The sequence below is a fragment of the Idiotropiscis lumnitzeri genome, chromosome 1, assembly GCF_059441095.1.
Source record: "Idiotropiscis lumnitzeri isolate Australia: NSW breed Sydney's pygmy pipehorse chromosome 1, RoL_Ilum_1.0, whole genome shotgun sequence".
Lineage (NCBI taxonomy): Eukaryota > Metazoa > Chordata > Actinopteri > Syngnathiformes > Syngnathidae > Idiotropiscis > Idiotropiscis lumnitzeri.
The window spans coordinates 44157848-44181172 of record NC_142391.1 but is presented as its reverse complement, the minus strand read 5'-3'; the positions used below and the strand labels follow the sequence as shown (position 1 = coordinate 44181172).

Sequence of the window (23325 nt, the reverse complement as noted above, 5' to 3'; positions counted from 1 at the left end):
TTGACACTCCTTACCCACAATGCTTCTCTTTACATTGGATGACCCGCATCAACATTACGGCGCATGTGCGCCCTAAACAGGCAAACAGCCAACGGGGAAAAGCGCATGACGAGGCAGTTTCAAGAGAAAATCAATGCGGCAAATAAGGACATATATAAATAAACAACTTGTTGATTACTTAAATTAATTGCTGACGATGTGGATCGCCTACGCTGTATTTCACTTTAGCTTAGCAGCCCATCGTTTGTCTCCTCGTTTAAAACACTACTTGTTGGTGGCGTCGTTTGTCATCACAGCTCGTTGCTACTGCTGTAGACAGACTTGCATATAGTACAACTAAAGGCTTTGCTGGTGCGGCGCAAGATACCTTGGCGTCGAGCACTCAAGCAGCGGCGAAAGAAATTACTTCCAGCACAACGAGCGATAGTGCGCCGCATTATTAATTAATTTTTTTAAATCAGTACTGCTGCATGAACAAGATGCACAAACCGCAGCTTTGACGAGGTTGAAATTGCATTGGCTGAGATCACGATTTCGGTCCCAAAGCGATACATTGATCAGCCCTAGTCCAGACTTTCGGACTCTGTTGCTAACGCTAACATGGGTTAGCTATGAAACACAAATTGCTTCTATTTTGCATCACGGATGACCATTATTACTACAACTGATTTCTGTGTTGCAGACAGGCATACAGCAAACAAGAGACGAGGCACTTTAAAGAGAAAAACAGTGTCAAATAATTAAATATCTAAATAAACGATGCGTCGTCTATTAAAAGTAATTTTCGAAGATTTTGATCATCAACGCTGTCATGATTAGTCGACTAATCTTGGCAGAGCTGATCTGAATATGGGAATTCGATGTCAGGGGAGACTGTGGGCAAAAATTGGGGATACACATGTTAAAAATCAAGGCATGTGAGAGAAACCCTGAACCGCTGCAAAGAAAACATAATAATAATAATAATAATATTCCCTTTATTAGTCCCACAATGGGGAAATTCGAGATTCGAACCCAGGCCTCCTGGGGAGACTGGGTCCTGAACGCGGCGCCTTAGACCACTCGGCCATCCTGGCAGCAACATGACCAGTTCTATAAATCCAGTGTAGATATCATTATTGGAACCACAATCTGATTCATAAGAATATTCAGTGTGCATGCCATAATCTGCAGTCATGTTAAAATCAAAATAAAATGCACATGCGCAAAGAAAAAGTAACTATTTTGGATGAGTAGGCTTTGTATTTAAAATTGCTAAAGGCATTTTTACCTGTCAGTCCTGTGCTGACGCCACCACAGTAGACAGTGCAGTTACTAGGGCTGGACTGGTTCACAACATCATCAAAAGACAGGTGCTTGGAGTTACCTGCTGAGAAGTAACCGACAATACAGCTGTTTATGCATGAAACATCTAAGTTGAGCGAGTAAAAGGTGCACATTTAAAATGACCCACTTTCATAGGTAGTTTTTGGCGCAGGGGGCTTTCTTGTGGCCCAGTTAGTTCTGATTTGCCTGCCTCCTAACCACTGGCCCCCCATCTGCTGAATGGCGTTCTCCGCTTCCTGCAATTAAAAACAAGAAAAACGAAAAACAATGTTGCTCTTTCACATTTCAACAGACTGCAAACAAAACTAAGAACAACTAACTTGCAACAGGTGTGAGTCATATTACAGTGAGTTAGGCAAGTAATGTTACTGTTGTGCAGCCAGGCTGTGCCTTTTGCGAATCACATTAACTTTTTTTCTACACAATACAATAATTAGCAAAATTGACAATAACACGATTCTAATACATAAGAGGTCTACACAACGTAGTCTACCGCCATTAAAGATAAAGATGTCCTTTATTAGTCCCACAATGGGGAAATTTGAGGTGTTACAGCAGCAAAGATATAGATCACACAGAGTCGGCGGCGTAATGTAGCCGTTAGAGTGTGAATGGGTTGTCCAGAAAAAAGCTATATAAATCTGATACAATATTCTTATTATAATTATTACACCCTGATTAAATGCCATTTTTGGTGATTTAAAAATAAGACCAATTCTGATCATTTCAAAACGTTTTCGACCATAAACGTGACCAATAACCTATAGAACGGATGGGCAAACTTTTTGATTGGCGGGCCACATTGGGTTCTCAAATTTGTCTGAGGGGCCGGACCAGGAGCAGATGGATGGAGTGTTTTGATAACCTCACCTCAATGGAGAAAAAAAAATACATTTAATTTCAAATAAAAGTGAACAAAATCATTACAACAATATGTATGTCTTTGACACACCACAGTATTTGGAAAATAAAACGTTAACAAGGTTTATTCATTTAATTATTTTCAAGTTCGGCGGGCAGGATTAAAATGTTTAACCGGCCGCATGCGGCCCCCGGGCCGTAGTTTGCCTACGCCTGCTATAGAACCTAATGGAAAAAAATACTTTGAGAGATCGTTTGATTTAAACTCTGGGCTACATTAATTGACCAAAGTCTGCAGAACTCAGAGCTTATATTCAATCAGCATTTATTTCAAGCACCCAAACCATTTAGTGGCTTATAGACCATTAGGTCTATTTTAATTTTTAATTTTTAAACTATTCTACAATTGACTGGGAACCAGTGGAAAGCCTTTAGGATTTCTTTGTTCTGGTCAGAAGATCAAAATTTTGTCATCGAAGAAGAAAGATTTCACACACAAATCCTAACAGATTTTCCGGACTATAGGCCGCACAAACTCTTTTTTTGGGGGGAAAAAAACTAACAAACAAAAAAACTATACACAAGCCGCACCAGACTACAAGCAGCAGTTTTCTATGTTGAATTATTTTTTGTTTACTGCATGTACAGAACAATTTTGTACTGTGAATGCCCATGAAGGTACATAAACAGATTGTTAAAACGGCCCATTTTAACACGGCAACAACTTTGCTAATCAAAACAGTACAGACCCAAGAGAAAATGAAAAAAAAAAGATTTATTTAGCGTATTTAAAGATAAAGATAAAGATAAAGATGTCCTTTATTAGTCCCACAATGGGGAAATTTGAAGTGTTACAGCAGCAAAGATATAGAACGAAAAAGGCTCAATATTTTCTTAACTACAGAGTGCCCCATTTTGTCCTTAGTGTGTGTCTGAACTAGGGCTGCACGATTTTGAAAAAAAAAAAACGAATTGCAATTATTCAGACTAATATTGCGATTACGATTCGATTTGCGGTTTTTATATTTTACACGTTAAAATGCATTAAAATGCTACTGTTTGTAAAATACGTATTAAGGAGTATTAATGACATGTCAGTCAAGGCTGCAGCGCTGTCTGTCTTTATAGTGCACTACGTGACTCGCTGCCGCTCAGTACGGCAAGCGAGACGGACAAAAACAATCGCGGACAGTAAACATATCTCACAATACATTACACTGTTATCCGTTTCTGCTTCGACTTGCTTCATTTTATACACTCTAACTTTTCCTTTACACTTGTCTCTCATTTCCTCGTTCGCCAATGCAACATATCCGCTCAGCTCCTCCAATTCAATCTTCCACGCGCATGCGCGCGCGCACACCTACATGTCATACACAAGCTCGTCACAATGCTCGCAAAACTACGATTGTGAGTCAGTTTAGTTTCTGACAAATTTTTTTTATCAATATTATAATACAAATCACTAATGTCACCATTTGATTAAAAATACAAGGCGCTCTCTTCTGGCGATTATATTGCATTGTATTCGTTTTTTGGGGGCTAGAAAAAGCAGCATATTCACTATTGCTTGTATCAGACATGCACGATCACAATTTACAATGTTGCCATTAGTGCTGAAAAGATGCTCTGAGAGGGAGCTTGTCACCGGTACGCACAAATACTTAGGAGAAAGTTTTCCGATGCCAATTCTTTTCAAAACGTGAATGCTGCTGTTAGCGATCTTATCTTAGCACGTGAATAACCGCTAGTTGTTGCCTCCCCTTCATCTATTTATTTCGAATCTGTTTGATAGGCTTCATACTCAAATCTGTGGTGCTGTTTTAAACGTTGAAATACGTTGGCCGTGTTGCCTCTGGATCTGATGCTTTTTTTTTTTTTGATGCAGTTCATTTTTGTCTAATCTGCCGTACGTCCAAATAATAGACCGCCCGTCTATAGCACGAGCATCTCCCTCTCCTCGTCTACGGCGGCAGAAATTACTTCCATTACATCCATTTCGGTACACGGCAATGTAAAAAAAAAAACACAGAGGTGCACGTGTAGTCTGTTATTGTCGGACTGCGCTGACTGTTGGCACTGGAGCGCAGACTAACGCGTGTTAGCCAACTACACTGATTGGCCAGCGCTATTAAGACCCGAGCATCAACAATTCTGGTTGGCTAATTCATCAGTCACTCAAACGCCAAAGGTTGGGGGAGAGAGGAAAAAAAATAAAGAACCTCACTGTTTTGTGATTAGATAGTTGCACTACGTCAAACCTCGATGTGGATTAGATTTCGATTTATCGTAAAGCCCTAGTCTGAACACAAATTGACAGATAGCGAACAATGTTCAAGAGAAATGCAGATGGAGTAAAGTTGAATTGTTTCACTGTTGTCTTCAATCTCTTGAGTATAACTTTTTTGTAAAACTGAAATGATGCGAAAACAGTACAACTATAGCACGTTATTCAAATAACAATCATACACAAATGACGTTAGAAAGAACTGTGCATAACTTGTAAACAATGTAAAATGTAGTTGAAAGCTTATTATAAAGTTACTGACACTCAGAATGCAAGCAATAAACTAAACATGTATATAACATCAAATGCGCCACCAATGCAAGTGTCACGTGAAAAAGAAAGGCAAATACTACTCACAAGCAATGCTTTTATCAGCACAAACAGCGAGAGGAAATTGTGAGAACATGGGCCGCAAATGGCTGTAAACACGTAACGCTAATGTGTCGCTGAGCAGACTATGTGTGCACTATGAACTGGAGGTGTCATGTGATTAAGAGTGCCAATAAGAAGTTAGAAATATCGGGAAAAATAGTTAGTGACGCTAAAGCGTCTATAGAGGGAATCAAAGCAACATAAATACAGGTCAGCTATAACAAGTCAAGACACCGCTACCGGTGAAAGAAAAAAATCCACAGAAAAGCTGCACCATTGTATTAGCAGTATGGTTCAAAATCTAGGAAAAAAGTAGCGGCTTATAGTACAGAAAATACGGTATGTTCCTCCTAATATTATTTACAGAAGCATTTCTTTTGTTTGTACCATGTGCATTGATTTAGTAAATCAATTTACTACTATTACATTATGCATACTAGTGAAGAAATGCAAAATGTTTTGGATAAAAGTTAAGTAAAAACAAAATTAAAAATCAAAGTGTTGTATTTTAGATTGTTTATTTAAGTACAGTGCATTTTCCAACTTTACTACCGTACTTTGATTTCACGACCTCTTACATTTGAAAAAAAAAGGCTTGGTGTCCAAGAAGAGTGAAATTTGTTTTCAAGTATTTGTTTCTGTATTCATAAGATTTTGGTGGTATTAGTGAAACCCAGCATAGTGTATAGTTTTGGTTGCATTTTAAAATGCTCCAAACAATTACACCACCTCAATCAGGTACCAGAATGAATGATCCTCCCGCAATATTTTGGATTTTAAATGCTTATGGTCTATTTAAATAAATTTGACATGTATCTGCAGGGGGGAGTCTGAGCCTATCAAAGAGATATAATATAGAATTGACTACACCAATTTCTGTTGTTGTCAGTATTTGTGTCCGCCTTTGTCATGGCTTGACTGCAACACATTCGGTAAGGATTTTGAACGCAAATTTCTTTTACCATTGTATACATGTCTGATGTTTGCAGCAAAACGTACCGCGTTAGAAATGAAGCAAGTTCTGATGTTTCAAAATGCGCTTACGCCCATGACGCAATAGAAATTAGTGAAGTTCTCACTATTCAGGTTAAAGCTCTCTTCTGATTCAACTTTACTTACACGCAACTTGCGGCAGATGACAATATCCGAAGAAACGTGCAAATAGTCTGTGGTTTTTTTTCCCATTTTTACACAAAATCGGAAAACGAGTCTTTATCCGTTTTTTTCATTGTAGTTTTTGGAACGAATATTTACCAAACAAGTCATTCTTTTTTTTTTCTTTATTTTACTTCCTGTTTTGTTTTAAAAACGAATGAACAAATGATACTTTAAGTCTTCTGTTAACAGGCATTCCAGGCCAGTAAATCCCAGATTCCACTGAGGGGTGAACAATTCTGGCTGTTGCCGAAAGTAGAAAATTGCGTGTTCCCGTCAGAGTTGGTCAAGATTCTTCAAGGTCGCAAATGTTGGCCAAACGTTTGCCAAGTTTGTGATTTTTCTTGTGGCGAGGCCATTTTTAACTTGAGACAAGAAAAGTACAGGCAAACATTTGGCCATCATTTGCGACCTTGAACAAACCCTGATGAACAGGCGTGAACGCGGCATCCGCTGCCTGCGAAAACACTTGCAATTGTTCGCTGATCAGTGGGATAGTGCCTTAACATTGGATTTCACATCCACCAGACGGACACAGTACTAATCAATTTGAGTTATTTCAGATTAGTTACAAAAGACGACAGAAGCAGGCAACACAAATTTTGTTTGCAATTTGAACAGTTTAATACTCAGTTAATCTTTCATCATTTTTTCCTCATTTTTAATATTGACATTGCAATATTGTTTAAAAATGTCACTATATAATTTTGAGGCTGTATCGACCACACCAAATGAGCATCACCAAAGAATCATTCGAAAGTGACACAACTACTTACCCATTTGTTGAAGAAGGAAACAAATCCATAGCCTTTAGATTTCCCTGTAGCCATATCTTTGACAACACGTGCATCTCTGTAGACAAAGACCAACCCCAGAAACATGAATGCTCAGACGCAGCAAGGGTCAACCAAATTAGTTCTTATAGCTCAGCAATTCATGAGGAAATAACCTGATCTCTATTAAGATGCCACCTGTATTTCCTTCCATCGACAGTAGTTTAATGGAATACAGTAATCTAGTCGTTAACTATTACTTACGATATTCTGCCAAAGGGTCCAAAGGCTGCTTTGACGTCTTCTGTAGATATTTCTGGACTGAGGTCTCCAACAAAGACATGAAAGTGATCTATGAGGCAAAACACAATCAGAAATGCTCATGTTCAAAATTGAGTTTGCTAATAGAGCCTGAAATTGTACAAAAGCAATGCTACTGAGTTTCGATTGTCATGGCTATGAAAGAGTCCCTTAGTCCCTGAGCCAATTTCTACTAGAAGAAAATTAATGCATGTTAATTTTAATACAGAAACAACACATTGAATACAACAGTGAACGCAAAGTTAATTTTAGTTGTACTCTTTGGCCAACTGTCAATGCACAACCATGCTATGCGTCAATGTTTACTGAGTTCCAAGAGTGATGCGGCAAAAAAAGACTTCCTTTGGAAAATACCTTGCAGGTTTGACATACAAAGCGCTCTCATGCCATCACCATGATCTCACGAAACCACAACGGCAGAATGTTGTAGAAATAAAATTTATATTGTATTATGCACCAATCTTTGCCAATGCTGTGTCTGAATGTCCACCCTTAACACCTAATCATTCACTAGTCGTCTCGTCCACTTCCAGCTCGCAATGCATTGCAGTCTCTATTAAAACCTGTTGAGTGGCCATTGATGTTCACTACTTTTTTAATTGTTCTCGCTGGGCATTCAAGCACACCTACAAAATGCACTTTTTCGGTAATAGTGTGGACATTCGGACACATCTCAAGCGTGTGCAAGGCCAGCGTGTTGGTTTCATCCATCATCTGTACCGCTTCTCCTCACTATGGTCGCGGGGGGTGCTGGAGCCTATCCCAGCTATCTTCGGGCAGTAGGCAGGGGACACTCTGAACTGGTTGCCAGCCAATTGCAGGGCACACAGAGACGAACAACCACACGCACTCACACTCATACCTAGGGGCAATTTCGAGTGTTCAATCGGCCTGCCATGCATGTTTTTGGAATGTGGGAGGAAACCGGAGTACCCGGAGGAAACCCACGCAAGCACGGGGAGAACATGCAAACTCCACACAGGATGGCCGGAGCCGGGATCGAACCCACGCCCGATGCTGTCTCTCACTGTGAGGCCATCGTGCTAACCAGTCGGCCACCGTGCCGCCGTGTTGGTTTCATGGAAGTCCTAAATTATTGTGTTTGCTAGACAATGCGCAACCACGTGTGGACCGAACCACAACAATCGAATTGAAAGGTTTGTAGTTTTCATAAAACCACCCACCCCTGGGTTACATTACTTAGCTGTACTTGAATATTCACAATTACTCATTTCTTACTGGTCCCATACCCGTCGTTCCATGGCAAGCTAAATTGTGACACTAGCTTACTTGTCTTTGTGAGTGACTAATGAACTTGGAAATTATCATTGTCGTGTCTTCATTCTGTGAGTTGCTAACAATGCGTTTTGCCATCCTATTTTGGCGAACGTCATCAACAAGATAATCTATTTGTATTACCCAAATGAGCTTTGTAGCTCCTCCCATCACATTTATTGTTAGATGCTAGGTTCACAGCAGATCCGTTGAGAGCATTTCTGGCGGCGCGATTGAATTGAAGTCAATGGAGTTTCCGCAGGCGGGCGCGGTTGCGTGCAGGGCGGCGCGAATGATGCGTTTGGAGCGATGGGACGTGGTTACAATTTTTTTTACTTTCTTCCCATGTCGCGTCACGGCAGTCAATCAGCAACAGGGCGTACTGCTTCACACTCAGCATCATGTACTCTTGTATTTGCGGGTTCTTTGAAAAGAGAATAAAGAAAAATGGAGGGAAAAAAATACTGTTGCCGTCTGTAGACATCCAGAACTTTACAAAACGGCCACCTACTACTAGAGGGCCCCAAAAAAAAAAAAAAAAAAAAACACTGTCCCTTTTGTTCTCTTCCTAAAAAGGCAAACTATGTTAAAATGCAGATTTAAAAAAATAAACGATGATTTATCAAGTCATGTAGTTCCAGTCAAAGTCAAGTCAAGGCTTTTCCTAATTTTGGCGAGCAAGTTGCAGGTCCTAAAAACAGCAACTTCACTCTGGCTCGAGTCAAGTCAAGTCCTCCATCTATGATTTGTGGATCCTTGAGAACTTGAGAGTGATGTTGACACAAATAATTTGAAAAAGTTGCAAATAAAAATATTCATCAGATAAGCGGCTACGGAAAATGCATGCATAGATGTTCTGTATGCAGAGAATAATACCCATTAAATAACATAATTGTACTTACTACTCGTGTCTTTTTTCTGGCTTGTTGGTGTAGTGGCCCAGTTGACTTTGACTTCCTGCAGAGGGACAAATAAAAGGCCAGGTGGGGTGGGATTTACAACAAGAGACCTGTGATGGGATCACATCAGTTGACCTTTTGCCATTCTGACCAATGAGAAGACATGGTTTGACCACACCAATTACGTGACCGCTGTTTTAAATTAGCCTTCAAGGTTCTGAATCACTAATCTTCACAATCGTGACAACAATAGAATAAAACTAACCTGAAAAGTTCAAATCTTGGACTACGTTGTATGATTGATTTATTTATTCTTAATAGTACCATCAAGACTGAAAGTGCCCAAAAACATTGATGATCAAACTGGTATGTAGTAAAATGGGGGATATCCAACCATTATGATGTAAAAAGATCTTCCAAGGAAGAACTGTAAATGTGTCTTCATTGTTAACATCTACGAAAAAGTAAGATATTCGAAAGACTGAACCTAGAAAGCATCATGTGACCGACTGGTTAGCAAATCTGCCTCACAGTTCGGAGGGTTTAAATCCAAGCTCTGGCCTTCCTGTGTGGAGTTTGCATGTAGGGCATGGGACTCCAACTGGCGTTATGGCTGAGTAATAAATTAATATTGATATATATTGGGACAGACACGTAAGCAATACTACAAAATAGGTTGAATAGAATGTTAAGCTTATGTGAACAGCGAGGCATTCTGCAGGAAACAGGCAGAGGCTGCAGTATGGCATTTGATTTGTACCACAATTATAAGCGCGAGAGATAAAATGTTAAACACAAAAGCATGTTTCGAGTACACAAGAACTGTCCGTGGGGCTCGTTCACAGAGCTTGTCAAAGAAGCCCCGAACCAATGCAGAAAGGGCCACACACCCTTGGTAAGTGTGGCATATACAGGCTGACTAAAAAAGTGTCTTAAGTTTTAATAATAAATAGAAATGACCAGTCGCCTCAATTCAACACTTAAATTATATTGCATTAGCTAATTAACACATCTGGATGGATACAAGGTGGAGAAGCAAATGAGTTCAATGTCTATGACTTGCTAGATGTGGAGCTTAGCTGGCCAGAACCAACTATCAGCAAATGTGCTGACGCCAGTCAAGTAAGTGAAACTAAATGTCTTACACCAATAAAGAGCCTGCTAACAAGTAAACCTAAAGCTGTGGATCAACTGAAAGGTATGTTTTGCAGTAGTTTGTAGCATGTTTTATTTTTGTCTGGTTTAAATAGACGCTACACTTACATTGGATAAAGACTGAATGAAGGTTCAAGTGCATGATTTGATTTCCTCACACATTCCAAAGACATGTAGGCTGATTGGATCCTGAAATTGTTCCTAGGTATGATTGTGAGTGTGCGTGTGTGGTTGTTAGCCTGTGAGTGCCCTGCGACTGGCTGCCAAACAGTCCAGAGTGTACCCAGCCTACTGCCGGTTGACAGCTGGGATTGGCTCCAGCACGCCCACGACCCTTGTGAGGATGAGCAGCTCAGGTAATGGATGGATAACATTAAATGCATATGTCGTCATACACTTTTCAGCCAATATCACTCAGTCCTAATCGACACATTAACTGTTAAATATCCGATATGGTGGGTCCATTGTCTGTTTGTGTGCGCATTTCAAAACAGGCATCTCCCCGATTACATCCCAAGCCCACCCAATCCCCACTCACCCTGTAGTTACGATAGCTTACCTTACCCATTATTTTCCTTCCATTCATGGCTGCCAATGAGGCAGCAGCATGCCTGTGGTCATAGAACTCCACAAAGCAGTAAGGATCATTTCCAGCTGTCTGTCAAGTGGAAAACAAGACTGATATCAAGTCCAAACAATAGGGTCACTGTCATACGATAGTTTGTCGTGTTATGGCCCAAGAAAAACGATAAACTTTAAATCAGTAAAATACACCTCTTGTTGAAGACCTTCATAAGACACACCATATGCACACATTAAAAATGTTGTTGGTGCCCCTCTGTTGATCAAACCCACAGTAGTGACTGCGGTACATCCATCCATTATTTTTTTTCCTCATCTTTTTTGTCCATATTAAATTAAAGTGAACCAAAATGGCACATCCCCGACAATAAGTGGCGCGGGCGAGTTGTTTTTTTCAGGCAAATTGTACGACAGATTCTTGATTTTACAACCCCAAGAAAATGTGGATCAGATTTTGTCTGACTACATCCAGCACTCATAGACAAGCAGTCCATTCAAGAATCCAGAGCACCGTCAAGTCTTTGCCACTCTCGAAACTTGGTGGCAAAACAAGAAGGGTGAGGATGGTGACGGTTTTGGATCGTATTCACTGCAGGACTTACTCATTTTAAAAAAACATTTACAAAGAAATCAAAACTGCTTAACATGCTAGTGCTACACCCGCAACTTGTAAGTAAATACTTCACTAATTCCCATTGCAAATTACCAGCGGCTATGCTATTTAAATGCCATACCATAATATCGTCTGCTCAATTTATCACCGGGAATTAAAAAAATACAAATATATTTTTTGCAGTGAAGTCTCAGCCACAGAGCGTGCGTGCATGTGCGCGCATGAGTGTTTGTATGCCTGCGTGCGTGTTTGCAAGAGACCGTGCGTGTGTCTGTGTGTGTGTGTGTGTGTGTGTGTGGTGATGGGGGGAATGGTCGAGCTGTGTGTGTGAAGAGAACCTCTCTCTTCTACCTTTTACAAATTTACAAACAGGTCATTTGGAAAGGTTGGAAAAACTTTATAAAGCTACCAAATGTACTTTCCCTCATGAGAAGAAGTTACGTATTTACCTGTCTCTCTCTCTGTCTGTCTGTCAGTTTGTCTGCCTGTCTGTCTCTGCTGCGTGGTGCACAAGTGGTTAGAATGTCTCCTTCACATTTCTTGTGCTTTGGATTTGAATTGTGGGTGCTCAGACTTCCTCCAGCATTCCAAAACAATGCATATTATACATTAATAGGAGAGAAAAAAATGAGAAATATATAAAAATAAACATATTGATTTGTTTTTTGTTGTATTAATTTATTTCAACATATCTGGTATTGGAGCAACCCAAAGGTAATTAAATGCATTCAAGTTACATTCATATGATGGCACGTTGATTACATTAACTGCATTTTAACATGTATGTATGTATGTATGTATGTATGTATGTATGTATAAATTTAACAGTCAGATGCACCCCATATTTGGAATAAATGGGTCATATATTCTCATACCTACCATTGCTGACTATTGTTATTGGGTTTAATCATATAACTTCAAGTCTCTTAACAATTCATACTAAAAAAATTAATTAATTCCTGCTCATATTGTATCGGACGATAACAGACATTACACTAGGCCGCTCTATCGGTATCGGACCCTAAGTGGAAAATGTTGTACCAGGACACCCCTAGTAATTGTGGTATTTTTTGCCTGTTGACACTTTTTTTGCCTTATTTAATGGTAATGAGGATACAATGTTACCCAGTGATGTACTTGTAAAAATTTTACACACTGTACAAATTCTATTAATAGCTAAGGCGAAGAGTAGGGGGACGTGAAATGTTTTTTTTTTCTTTTTAGGGGGGTGTAAATAGATTTGAGAAGCACTACCATGGTGGGTACATGTTTAACCAAGGGTTATATAATTAAAAAAAAAATCACAGGTGAAGCTGCCAAGATTAGTCTTAAATTTCTTTATTTTCGCAATTGTTTCTCTTGAAACTGCCTTGTCTCCCACTTCACTTTCGTCCAAATGACTAAGACTAAATCTAAAATGGCTGCAAAAAAAACAACACTGGTAAATTGAAACGTTTGTTCAAAACTTGAGGTTCCAGTGCATTTTTGTTGGACCACAATTAATGTAATGTCTGATTTTCATTGGTTAATTTTTATTAAATATTTACACTGAATAATTTGGCCAGTTTAAAGTTTTTTCTGCGACCTCTGTGGGTTTTGCATTCATTAACAGAGGGGAATCAACAACTTTTTTCACGTGTATACCCTCTGTGCCCATTTTATGGCCCATTCGGGTTGTCAAAACAGTTTTTGAAAGGACAACACTCACATCAAAAATCATTTTACAGCTTTTGCAGGGTCCGATCTGTTGGAAGACCTGCAGAATGAGGGGCTCCGTTACATCCCTGGACAAATTCCCTACATACCTACAAGAGAAGTGAAAGGTGGCGAAATCAAGTCTTTGTCAAACAGGAAGTAGAATGCAAACAAAGGCTAGGAACGGTGCTAGCTTTTAGACAACATGACTTGAATGCCATGATGTGGAAAATAGATTCGTAAATGGAAATGTTGTCATTTTGTACTATCCCAATAATCGAAGCAGGGTTGCCCGTTCGCAAGCGCTGTCCCGGGATGTCTCTCCGAGCGTTGACGTGGCTTGGCTTTAGGCTAGCTTAGGATAGCGATGGCCGGCTGAAACGGGCCGCATGCTAAGGTAGTTGGCAACTGTCGTCATTGACATTTAAGACAATATTTCCAAAATGAAATGTGCTTGTGAAAAGTCATGTCGTTAAAACGACAAATATCTGTTCATTATGATGCAGGCCAACTGAAATCCAAAAATTCAAACGCTCACTACGCAAGCTAATATTAGCTAGCATTCACTAGCCAACCGGTTTCATATGTAAAAAAAAAAACTTGATTCCGGTGCCTCATACGGGATAAAAAACGTTTTCTTAATGTACGAATGGTTTATCACAATCTATTTGTAAATGCCATGAAGATGTAATGCAAGCATAAATAAACACTGTTTGAATGCCGGTGTCACAAATCCGAACTAAAACGTGGAGACGTTTCAGACGCGCCATGAGAGCCTACCCTTCCAGGCGATAGACTAGGCCGTTGTAACTCACAATGTTCTGGGTTGGTCGTCCTCCATCATCAAAGTTTAGTGGTCGCGTCCTGAGGGGTCCTTAATTCAATGACATACAAATTGTTTGTGTTGACCTCGGCGACTGAAGGGGGAAAGTCTGGAGCGCCGAAGCTACCCGAAAATGTCCGTGTGGTTGCTTCGGCACGCACAGCACAGCACATTCAGACAGCCTCCGTCTGATGCAAACAATAGGAAGTTGAAGATGGCGGAAGAGCAGCGTCATCAGCGTCGACCTGCGCGCTCTGATCAAACCGAATCAAGCGCGCACACGCTCCGACATGACATGAAGCTAAATTAAAAGAAATCCCAACAGCAAATTCAAGTCTGTAACTTTGATTCCAAGATTGTGTTTTTCGTCAACTTTAGATTACACTGGATTTGCTCACAGCAACACAAATTGATGTACACCACTAATTAACGCAGAAATATGGAATTTGATTTATGATTGCTTATGTTTGGCGTTTTAGTGACACATTTTACAACAAATATGTGAGTGTGTGGGGTTCCATTTGTGCCAAATTATGTTGTTGGCCCTAGTGTCTCTGTATATGTCGTCATGACGTGTCATTTGACAAAGTGTTGTGGGGATGTGTTGTTTGCCAGTGCCATGCTTGTTAATGTGTGTAATTTTGGTTTGTAGTTTGGCGATGGAATTAGAATGTGTCTTTTCACAAAGTCGTTGTTACGTGTTGTGAGACAATGCCGCAGTTAGACGTCGATAAGTGTCGATGCTACATGGCAATGTGTCTATGTAAGTTTCGTTGTTAAATGTCAATTTAAGTACCCAGTCTTCCAGCCACATGTGACACCGTGCATGTGTGACACTCAAACAATTAGTGTTTTGTTGAGATATAATGTTTGTTGTTTCTTTCCATCAAAGAGTCACTTTTGGGGTGATTGTAACTGTTTAATTCTGTCTAATATATATTCATAAATTCTATCAGTATTGTTGTTTTGCAAAATGGACACTGGGTAGCAGCACTGACCTGTAGCATCACAGGGACATTGCGATGTACTGCGGAAGTGATGCTCATTATCCGAATTGATTGAGAAAAGCAACGGGCGAAGATCTGGCCGGGATCCGCTAAACACGCCTAAGTGAACTCACTTTTCAAACAAGGACGTTGTACGAAGTATGCAAATTACTAATAGCTTAACGTACTAGCACTTTGTAATATTTTCTACAGTGTTGAAAAAATATAATAAAAAGTATTTTTATGAAACTCAAGTCTTAAATTGGGGGAACGGACAATAAGTGGTTGAAGCCAGAGGGCAGCTGTCTTATGTTGCCACTGTTACGGCCAATTTATGTTATTATTTAGCTGAAAACACTATTATCCATCCATTATCTGTACCGCTTCTCCGCACTAGGGTCGCAGGGGGTGCTGGAGCCTATCCTAGCTATCTTCGGGCAGTAGGCGGGAGACACCTTGAACTGGTTGCCAGCCAATCGTAGGACACGTAGACGAACAACCAGCGCGCTCACACTCATACCTAGAAGGCAATTTAGAGTGTCCAATCAACCCGCCAGGCATGTTTTTTGGAATGTGGGGGGAAACCGGAGTACCCGGAGGAAACCCACACAGGCACGGGGAGAACATGCAAACTCCACACAGGAAGACTAGAGCCGGAATCGAACCCCATACCTACGCATTGTGAGGCCATCGCGCTAACTAGTCAGCCCACCGTGCAACCCGTAAACACTATTAGTGCGCAATTCAGGTTAGGATTCATGTATGCAGTAATGAGAGCCTCTCAAAGAATCAGCTTCAATGTTTGCATCGACCATTTAGAGTAGAGCAGTGTCGTGGATTGTTGGCCGTTAGTAGAGCAGTGTCGTGTATTGTTCTCGCTGTGGCGTAACCTGTTTTATTTTGAATGACAAAATAGGATGTGCCTACGGGTGTGATGCGTAGAATATGACATTGAAACGGGGTAAAAAAAATAAATGTGTTCGAGTTGCTCCAAATGTGTCACGTGAATCCCTACGCCCAATATCACAACACCCGCCAAAGTTGAGTTAATTCTTTAATTTTGTTGTCGTCTAACAACGGCACTTGCATTGACATCCAACTTCGACACAAGACTTTGTTACATGGCACAGCGATATATTTTTGGCAAACATGGAACCCCATAACAAGTGAGTGAGTCCTGCACGAGTCCTGAATAGGACAGTAGCGGATTATAACCGAGAGGAGGCAGTATGAGATAAAAGTTGTCGCGTCGGATACGCCTAAACACCAAAAAAGAAGAAGATACCGATAGTGGAGCAAACATGGCTGCACGTGTGGGTTGTGAACATTATACGCGGAGCTGCTTACTGAAAGTAAGTTCGATTTTTAATTAGTCCCTCCTCGGTGACATATTTAAACACCAAATACCATTAAAATGTACGAATGCACTCCTGATGCCATAATCATTTGTGTTGATGCAATGAGCCTTCTAACCCTGGCTTGCTACTTTACACCTCCTTGTAAAACAATCGACGTTTTATCAATGTTTTCAGGTGCAAAATTGTAAAGTTTGGGAAATCGCGAGTGCTTTCCATTCAGTTAGGTAGCGTTTTATTTTAGTTTAATGCTGTGTTAGCCTGTTATCGATGGCAGTCACGAAATAGATATAGTACTGTAATAACAGTGACTTTAGTTAAGGCGAGGTTCATGGCTATAATGAGGCACTGATATAGCAGCAGTTTTTGCAAAGTTATTAGCCAAACAGTCTAAAAGCGCTTCAGTCAGTGGGTATAAGCAGCGCAGCTTATTGATTTACTCAGTTACCCATTAATCAATGTAGTGCAATGAATAAATAATGTAGGCCTATACCGAAATATTCCATTCCTTTTAAAAACTATTTTGTTGTAATGCTCAAGTATTTTAAACATCGACGTTTCAACACAAATAATATAAATAAAAATCAATATATGTGTTTTTAGTTCGAATCCAGATTTAATTGTTCCCTGGTCTCACATTTTGTGTCAAATAAAATCAGAAAGTTAGTTACGTTTAATTGTCTTCCTTGTAGAAGAAGTCAATGAGCATTCCAATAAACCTCTCACTGAAACAACCCACGGTAACAAATAGCAAAATTTGACCAGAAGTTGTGTGTATACTCGTTTCCCTATGAGAGTCCTCAGGAATAAGGTGGATAGAGTCGAAGAACCAAGATGCTTGTGGCTCAGCTCTCTTTTCACCACGGCGCACCGATACAAATTCCGCATCGCTGCAGATGCTGCACTGACCCGCCTGTCCATCTCCAGTTCCATCCTACCCTTACTCATGAACAATACGCCAAGATAACTTGAACTCCTCCACTTAGGGCAGGCTCTCATCACTGACCTGAACTCAGATTTAGAAGTTCTGATTTTCCTCCCACCCCCTTCACGCTCTGCTGTGAATGCTCCAGTGAGAGTTGAAGATTACGGCTTGAAGAAGCCAACAGAACCACACATCCGCTGCAAAATGCAGAGATGTAGTACTGAGACTGCCAAACCGCTGACCTCGGCTATGTCTAGAAATTCCCTCCCCGGCAAATATTAGCATAAAGGCACAGCTAATAGGAACAATTAGCCTCAGGCCGAAAAACAAATGGCGTTAGCGCAACTACATTAGCGCCTTACTGTCCAGCTTGCCTCTTCATGTCGTGGGGTTGCCTCTCAAGCAGACGCATGCGTTTTCCATAACCGCTTGCATCCGCCAGTTTTCCCTTGAGAGTGAGTGGGCGTCGATTTCAGATAAAGAACTCATTGAACACCGGCGCTGTTTTGAACGGTGCGCATCCTGGAGCTGCATGTGCTTTTAGATGGGGCCACTTCGGGCGCATCAATGTTCAGCGAACAAAAAGTTCCATCAGGAGGGGAAAAAACAGTTTTTTTTAAAAAGTTCCAGCAAGGAGGCCGACTCCGCAGACGAGTGTGGCTGTATTGGAACATATCATTTCGGCTGTTTTGTTTCAAATTGGACGGGGTGTTGTAGGTCGTGATCAGCAGAGAAGCAGTACGTGAGTGTGCGCGCCTCCCAGTCACATCCATGTAGCTCTGCTTACGTCCACATTTCCTCATTCTTATATAAATCAGCCACAGAGAGGTTAATCCTTTTGATATGTTGAAATGGCCATAGATAGGGTAGTCCACATGAATTTTGTTGTAAATTGGTCACCGTTTTTGGACGTTTTCAGCAGTGAAAGTACACTGAGTTCCAATGGAGACTTTTTAATCGCTCCCTTCCGTGTGGCCATATTCCTCATTCATTAAAAGTAGGCGTTTTTGAAGTCGTCACTTATTTCCCAATTACTCCAAAATGAATGGATAAAAAGAAAATGATAACTAATTTCAGTTTCCTGATCAACAAATTTATAAACTGATCTTATTAGTGAAAAATAGTCCATCTTGGATCTTGTCACAAGTTTCACAGACGTGCTGGAACCAGTTCGAGCTGTCTTTGGGCGGTAGGCACTAGGCAGGGTACGCTCTGAACTGGTCGCCAGACAATAGCAGGGCTTGATATGAATTGTTTGCTTTTTTTGTTGATCTTTCACCTATATAAAATGAGAAAACAAATAATTGATTCAAGATCAAAATAAGCAGAAAAAAAACCATTTAAAATTTCCGGTAGTAAAACACATTTTCAAGGAATGTACCGGTATACTGTTTTTGGGAACATTTGTAATGCAGTGTAATGAGCTATGTTGTTTATATCCTTGCTCCTCCAGCAATGTGCTGAAAATCCTTATTTGCTGAAAACGCAACCCCAAAGCAGTCGTTACATGGCCCGTCATTTGATTTTCCTCTAATGTAAATGTAGTGAACAAATACTTTATTGGAGTGCATGCATTACGGTTGACCAACCGTCTTAGGACTGCTTTACTTTTTGAGTGAGCTTGTTATTGCCGTAGTCCATTCATGTTTTACTTGCCTGATTGTGACTTGGGAGTTAGCATGTCAGTTTAAGCGAGTTAGTATGTACAACCTCATTTTATCGCAAGAGTTGACTGGTCCTTTATTTGAACCAAGTTAAGCCATACTTTACAACCCCAGTAGTCAATGGTTATACAGGTTTCAAGCTTGATTTTATTTCATCACGGAGTAAACAAATAAAAAAAACTCAAATTTTGGTGTGCTGGGATTGAATTAAAGGATACTTGAAATGGCTGAGAAACAACTGTTTGTACGTATTACTAAACATTAATTATAATAATCATATGTTTGTATTGTCCAGGCACCATGTTGTGGTAAACTGTATGTGTGTCGGCTGTGCCATGATGCAGAAGAGAACCACCTGATGGACCGATTTAAAGTGGAAGAGGTGCAATGCTCTGAGTGTCAAACATTACAACAGGTAAGTTCTGTCTTAATTTTTTGAACTCATAATTGTTGAAATGTAATGCATTATCTACACTTGTCCACTACAACACAATAGCACAATCAAATGAGATGGAAATTTATTTTCAATTGATAATGCCAAAATTGACAGGACTTAAAAATGAGGTATATTTTGTTGAACATACATTCATTTATTCTGCCAGGTTGCATTGCATCTCTTACTGTTTTAATAGTTGCGCTGACCCCTTTCTAGGCACAACAGGTATGCCAACAGTGTCATGTGCAGTTTGGAGAGTATTACTGTGACATTTGCCACTTGTTTGACAAGGATAAGAAACAGTACCACTGTCATCCTTGTGGCATATGTAGGTGAGTCAATACATTAGTCAACCACCATTATTGTTACTTGTACGGTCGTCTAATCAGCTCTTGCAAAAATGTTACATGAATTAATGTTTTAATTATCGTTACTTTTTTGTCAGCAGTGTAATTTACTCACTTTTGATCCCTTCAGGATTGGGCCAAGAGAGAAGTATTTCCATTGTGACAAGTGCAATTTGTGTTTAGCGCAGGACCTCCGGGGGAACCATAAAGTGATTATCAGTGTGCATCTTCTTGAACAATTGAAATAATAAATCTCTTTTGGGGATGAACTGTATTTTAACTTTTAAAAAAAATACTTTCTATCTTGCAGTGTGTTGAGAATGTTTCAAGACAGAACTGCCCGGTGTGTATGGAGGTAATGGAATATATGACATGGTTATAGTAAAGAAAGGAACGCTGGCTATTTGTCTTCCATATTCATTTACTGACTTGATATTTTATGCCCGACAGGATATCCACACGTCTCGAATTGGAGCGCACGTTCTTCCCTGTGGTCACCTTCTTCATAAGTATAACACTTAACACTTTCATACAATCTCTGCTCTGTTTTCAATAATTCAGCACATATTTTTAGCATCAGTGAAGCACAGTTGTGACTTAAAGATACAAACTAACATTTGCTGTTTCAGGAGCTGTTTTGATGCCATGGTCAGAACTAGGTATGTCTATTGCACAGCAGTTGCCTGGTATTTTTTAGAACATGTTAGGGCTGAACGGTTAATTGCATTTGCAATGAAATCGCAATTTGATATAACTCAATTTTTGTAATCACAAAGGCTGTGATTTACTGGTCATTACTGTATTGAGAGGGGAAGAGGGAGTGAGGAAATTCAGATTCAGCGCTATACCAGCAATTGAGACTGGTGGGCAGTCGCATTAAGTACATTTATGAGGTGGGGCAAACAGACAAAGAAATTAAACAAACCTGCAACCATCCACTTTCAAAATAAAAAACAGGTGGGTTTCTTCCTCCAGTCAAATGATTTGAAAATGGCAGTGCTGTGCAAAGTTGTCAAGCAGTCAAATATCTTACTTTTGTAACACATTTGCATGTGTGATGTTAATTGCTGGAGATCAGTAAGCTTTAATTTTTATGTCTATGTTAAAGATTCTCTATTGAAAAATGTGTGAGAAAATGACCTTGAAAAAAATATTTCCATTTTGAGAGGGGGGGGGCGGTTGCAATTAGTTAATTTTCCAAAATCGTTCATCCCCAGTACTAGTAGTATATTTCAGCCAGTCTTGTTTTTCTAACACATTACCATTTGCTCTTTGTTGTAGTGCTTATCGCTGCCCCCTTTGCATGCACTCTGTCTGGAACATGGAGGAACACTGGGTTCAGATAGACAAAGAGATTGCCCAGTCACCGATGCCCATTGAATACCAGGGTACCACTGTCAAAGTATGCCACAATTGGTTTAAATTAATTATTGTTTAAAAAGTGACTGATAAGAACAAAAAGTTGGCATACGCACATGGTATTAAATAGTATTTTTGACATTAAAAAATAATGCACCATAATTTCCCTTTGCTTTTAATTCAATTCTTTATTTTTTCTCCCTTTTTCCATTGCTCAAGATTATGTGTAATGACTGTCAAGCCCACTGTACAGTGCCGTTCCATGTGCTGGGGATGAAGTGCACTGGCTGCGGCTCCTATAACACTGCACAGGATGGTGGTCTCATCCAGCAACCTCAACAGCAGCACCCAGAGCCAGATAATGATAATGACAATGTCAATGACAATGAGCCAGAAACAAATGCAGAGCACCAACATGATCAAGCTGAGTAACCTTAACCATATCCCACATTAGCACATCTATTACACTACTCAACTGCAAATTTTAAGCAGATATCTTTGTGTCCTTCATTGTATATTTTATGCCCATTTAAAAATTTTGGGATGCATTATAATTTTTTTGATAAAGTTTGACCTATAAAAGCTTGCACAATACAGATTTAACCATGTGTTGGCTGTTATAGCTGTAATTTAATGAAAATAATCTTGTTCCTGAACATAACCCTTGATTCCTAAATATTACTGTACTGTTTTATTATAGGGCCCGTGCGATATGGATTTATTTAGGCAGATATTTTTTGCCAGATAAAAAATATTTCATGCATAAAAATGCCCCGATTATATTTAAATTGTTAATTATAAATAGATTTTTACTATGCAAGGCTGGCCTGTCCCTATTCCCCGTGAGTAAGGGGTCAACTGAAACTATATCGTTAAAAAAACAAACATTTGCCCTCTGTATATCCCAGTACAGCATTTTTCTTTAAATTGCAAGAAATCAACAATGCCTGATCTTTTTACCATTTGTTCATAAATTACAGATTTTGTGTAGAACGCAAAATAAACACAAATATCCACCTATTATGTTTGGCGTTTATTTTTCTGTGGTACAATTTCTTTAATACAGTGAAGTGCAATAAATTAAATGGAATATAGCAGTGCAATCAGGTAACATTTAGGACTGCCTGCCATTTAACCAGTTTTGGCAACAGGTTTTTCCTCTCCATTAAACTCAACTGGTGTTGCAGTCTGAACACTGGGTGGCACCCACGTGATGTAAATGACAGACAGAAGATGAAGAAATCAATACATCGAAGACTAGTACTGTGTGCTGAACTGTTAATTGAGTCAATATTAAAAAAAAATACAAATTTGATTGAGAATACGACACACAGACAAAACAAATGTCCTATACATGGCCAGACAGTGACCCCTCCTATTGTCAATCTCTTAGTAGCAATGAAAGGCTTTTTTCTGTGTTTAACAAAGCGCAACAAAGCTAGACGCAAATGCGAGCAAACGCTCGTGATCCACTTTCTATCACTTCAGTGATCAACCACCTATTTTGTTACAAAACCAAGAGCGCTGCAACAAAGTCGCAGCCCGGTTACTTTGAGAAAAATGTAAAATTCATAATCGAGATTTTGCTTTACTTTTTTTTACACTAACTTGAACAATGCAGATTAGTTTGGGAATTCCCCGGTTAAAAACGGCACAAAAATATGTCAGCTGCACTTTGTTTATTCCTCTCATGTGAACACATGAACAAACTTCTGATTTCAACACAAGTAATCCAGCAATTTCTTGAGTAGATGTAACATGATACAATTAGACTATTTGCTTTCGCGTTCATTGTGTTTACAAGAATATCATGAACCCCTCATAACGGTCCTCTTTGAGGTAAGTGTCACTACGAACTGGCCCGTGACTAAAATTAGTTTGACAATCTTTTCATCTCATATCTAAAGCGGATCAATGCCAGAGGAGATAAATATTTTGGGAAATGAGGCACGGCTTTCCAAATCCATTTCGTAGGGACATATACTAAATGTGGCGTTAATACTTTTTAGCATGTGATGGACAATGTATAATTTTGGGGGCAAATATGAGCCAGACAACACCACCTTGGGAATTGCACCCAAGGAAAATCTAAATAAGGCACTCAGGTTCATTGTAC

General features: G+C 39.7%; 2 protein-coding genes across 3 annotated transcripts in view; one reads left to right on the top strand and one right to left on the bottom strand.

Moving 5' to 3' along the window:
* The window catches only part of LOC148344751 (cytotoxic granule associated RNA binding protein TIA1-like), a 38551-nt gene extending 24135 nt beyond the window's left edge, over positions 1–14416 (bottom strand). The window contains exons 1-8 of one of the 2 annotated variants that reach the window (XM_088302344.1): positions 14130–14416; positions 13328–13424; positions 10984–11082; positions 9273–9327; positions 7039–7126; positions 6778–6853; positions 1454–1562; positions 1271–1369 (exon numbers count right to left, since the gene is read on the bottom strand). In XM_088302344.1, the coding sequence (XP_088158470.1) occupies positions 1271–1369; positions 1454–1562; positions 6778–6853; positions 7039–7126; positions 9273–9327; positions 10984–11082; positions 13328–13424; positions 14130–14158 (652 nt within the window). In that variant the 5' untranslated portion in view covers positions 14159–14416. The remainder of the gene's footprint in view (positions 1–1270; positions 1370–1453; positions 1563–6777; positions 6854–7038; positions 7127–9272; positions 9328–10983; positions 11083–13327; positions 13425–14129) is intronic. The other variant, XM_088302353.1, reaches the window with a different exon arrangement.
* A 1910-nt stretch (positions 14417–16326) lies between these two features.
* On the top strand, positions 16327–22229 carry rchy1 (ring finger and CHY zinc finger domain containing 1). Its single transcript, XM_088306959.1, has 9 exons — positions 16327–16475; positions 19363–19482; positions 19720–19835; positions 19981–20059; positions 20161–20205; positions 20301–20359; positions 20480–20509; positions 21132–21252; positions 21429–22229. The coding sequence occupies exons 1-9, from the start codon at positions 16425–16427 to the stop codon at positions 21639–21641; spliced, it is 834 nt and encodes a 277-aa protein (XP_088163085.1). The 5' UTR covers positions 16327–16424; the 3' UTR covers positions 21642–22229.
* The last annotated feature ends 1096 nt before the right edge of the window (positions 22230–23325 follow it).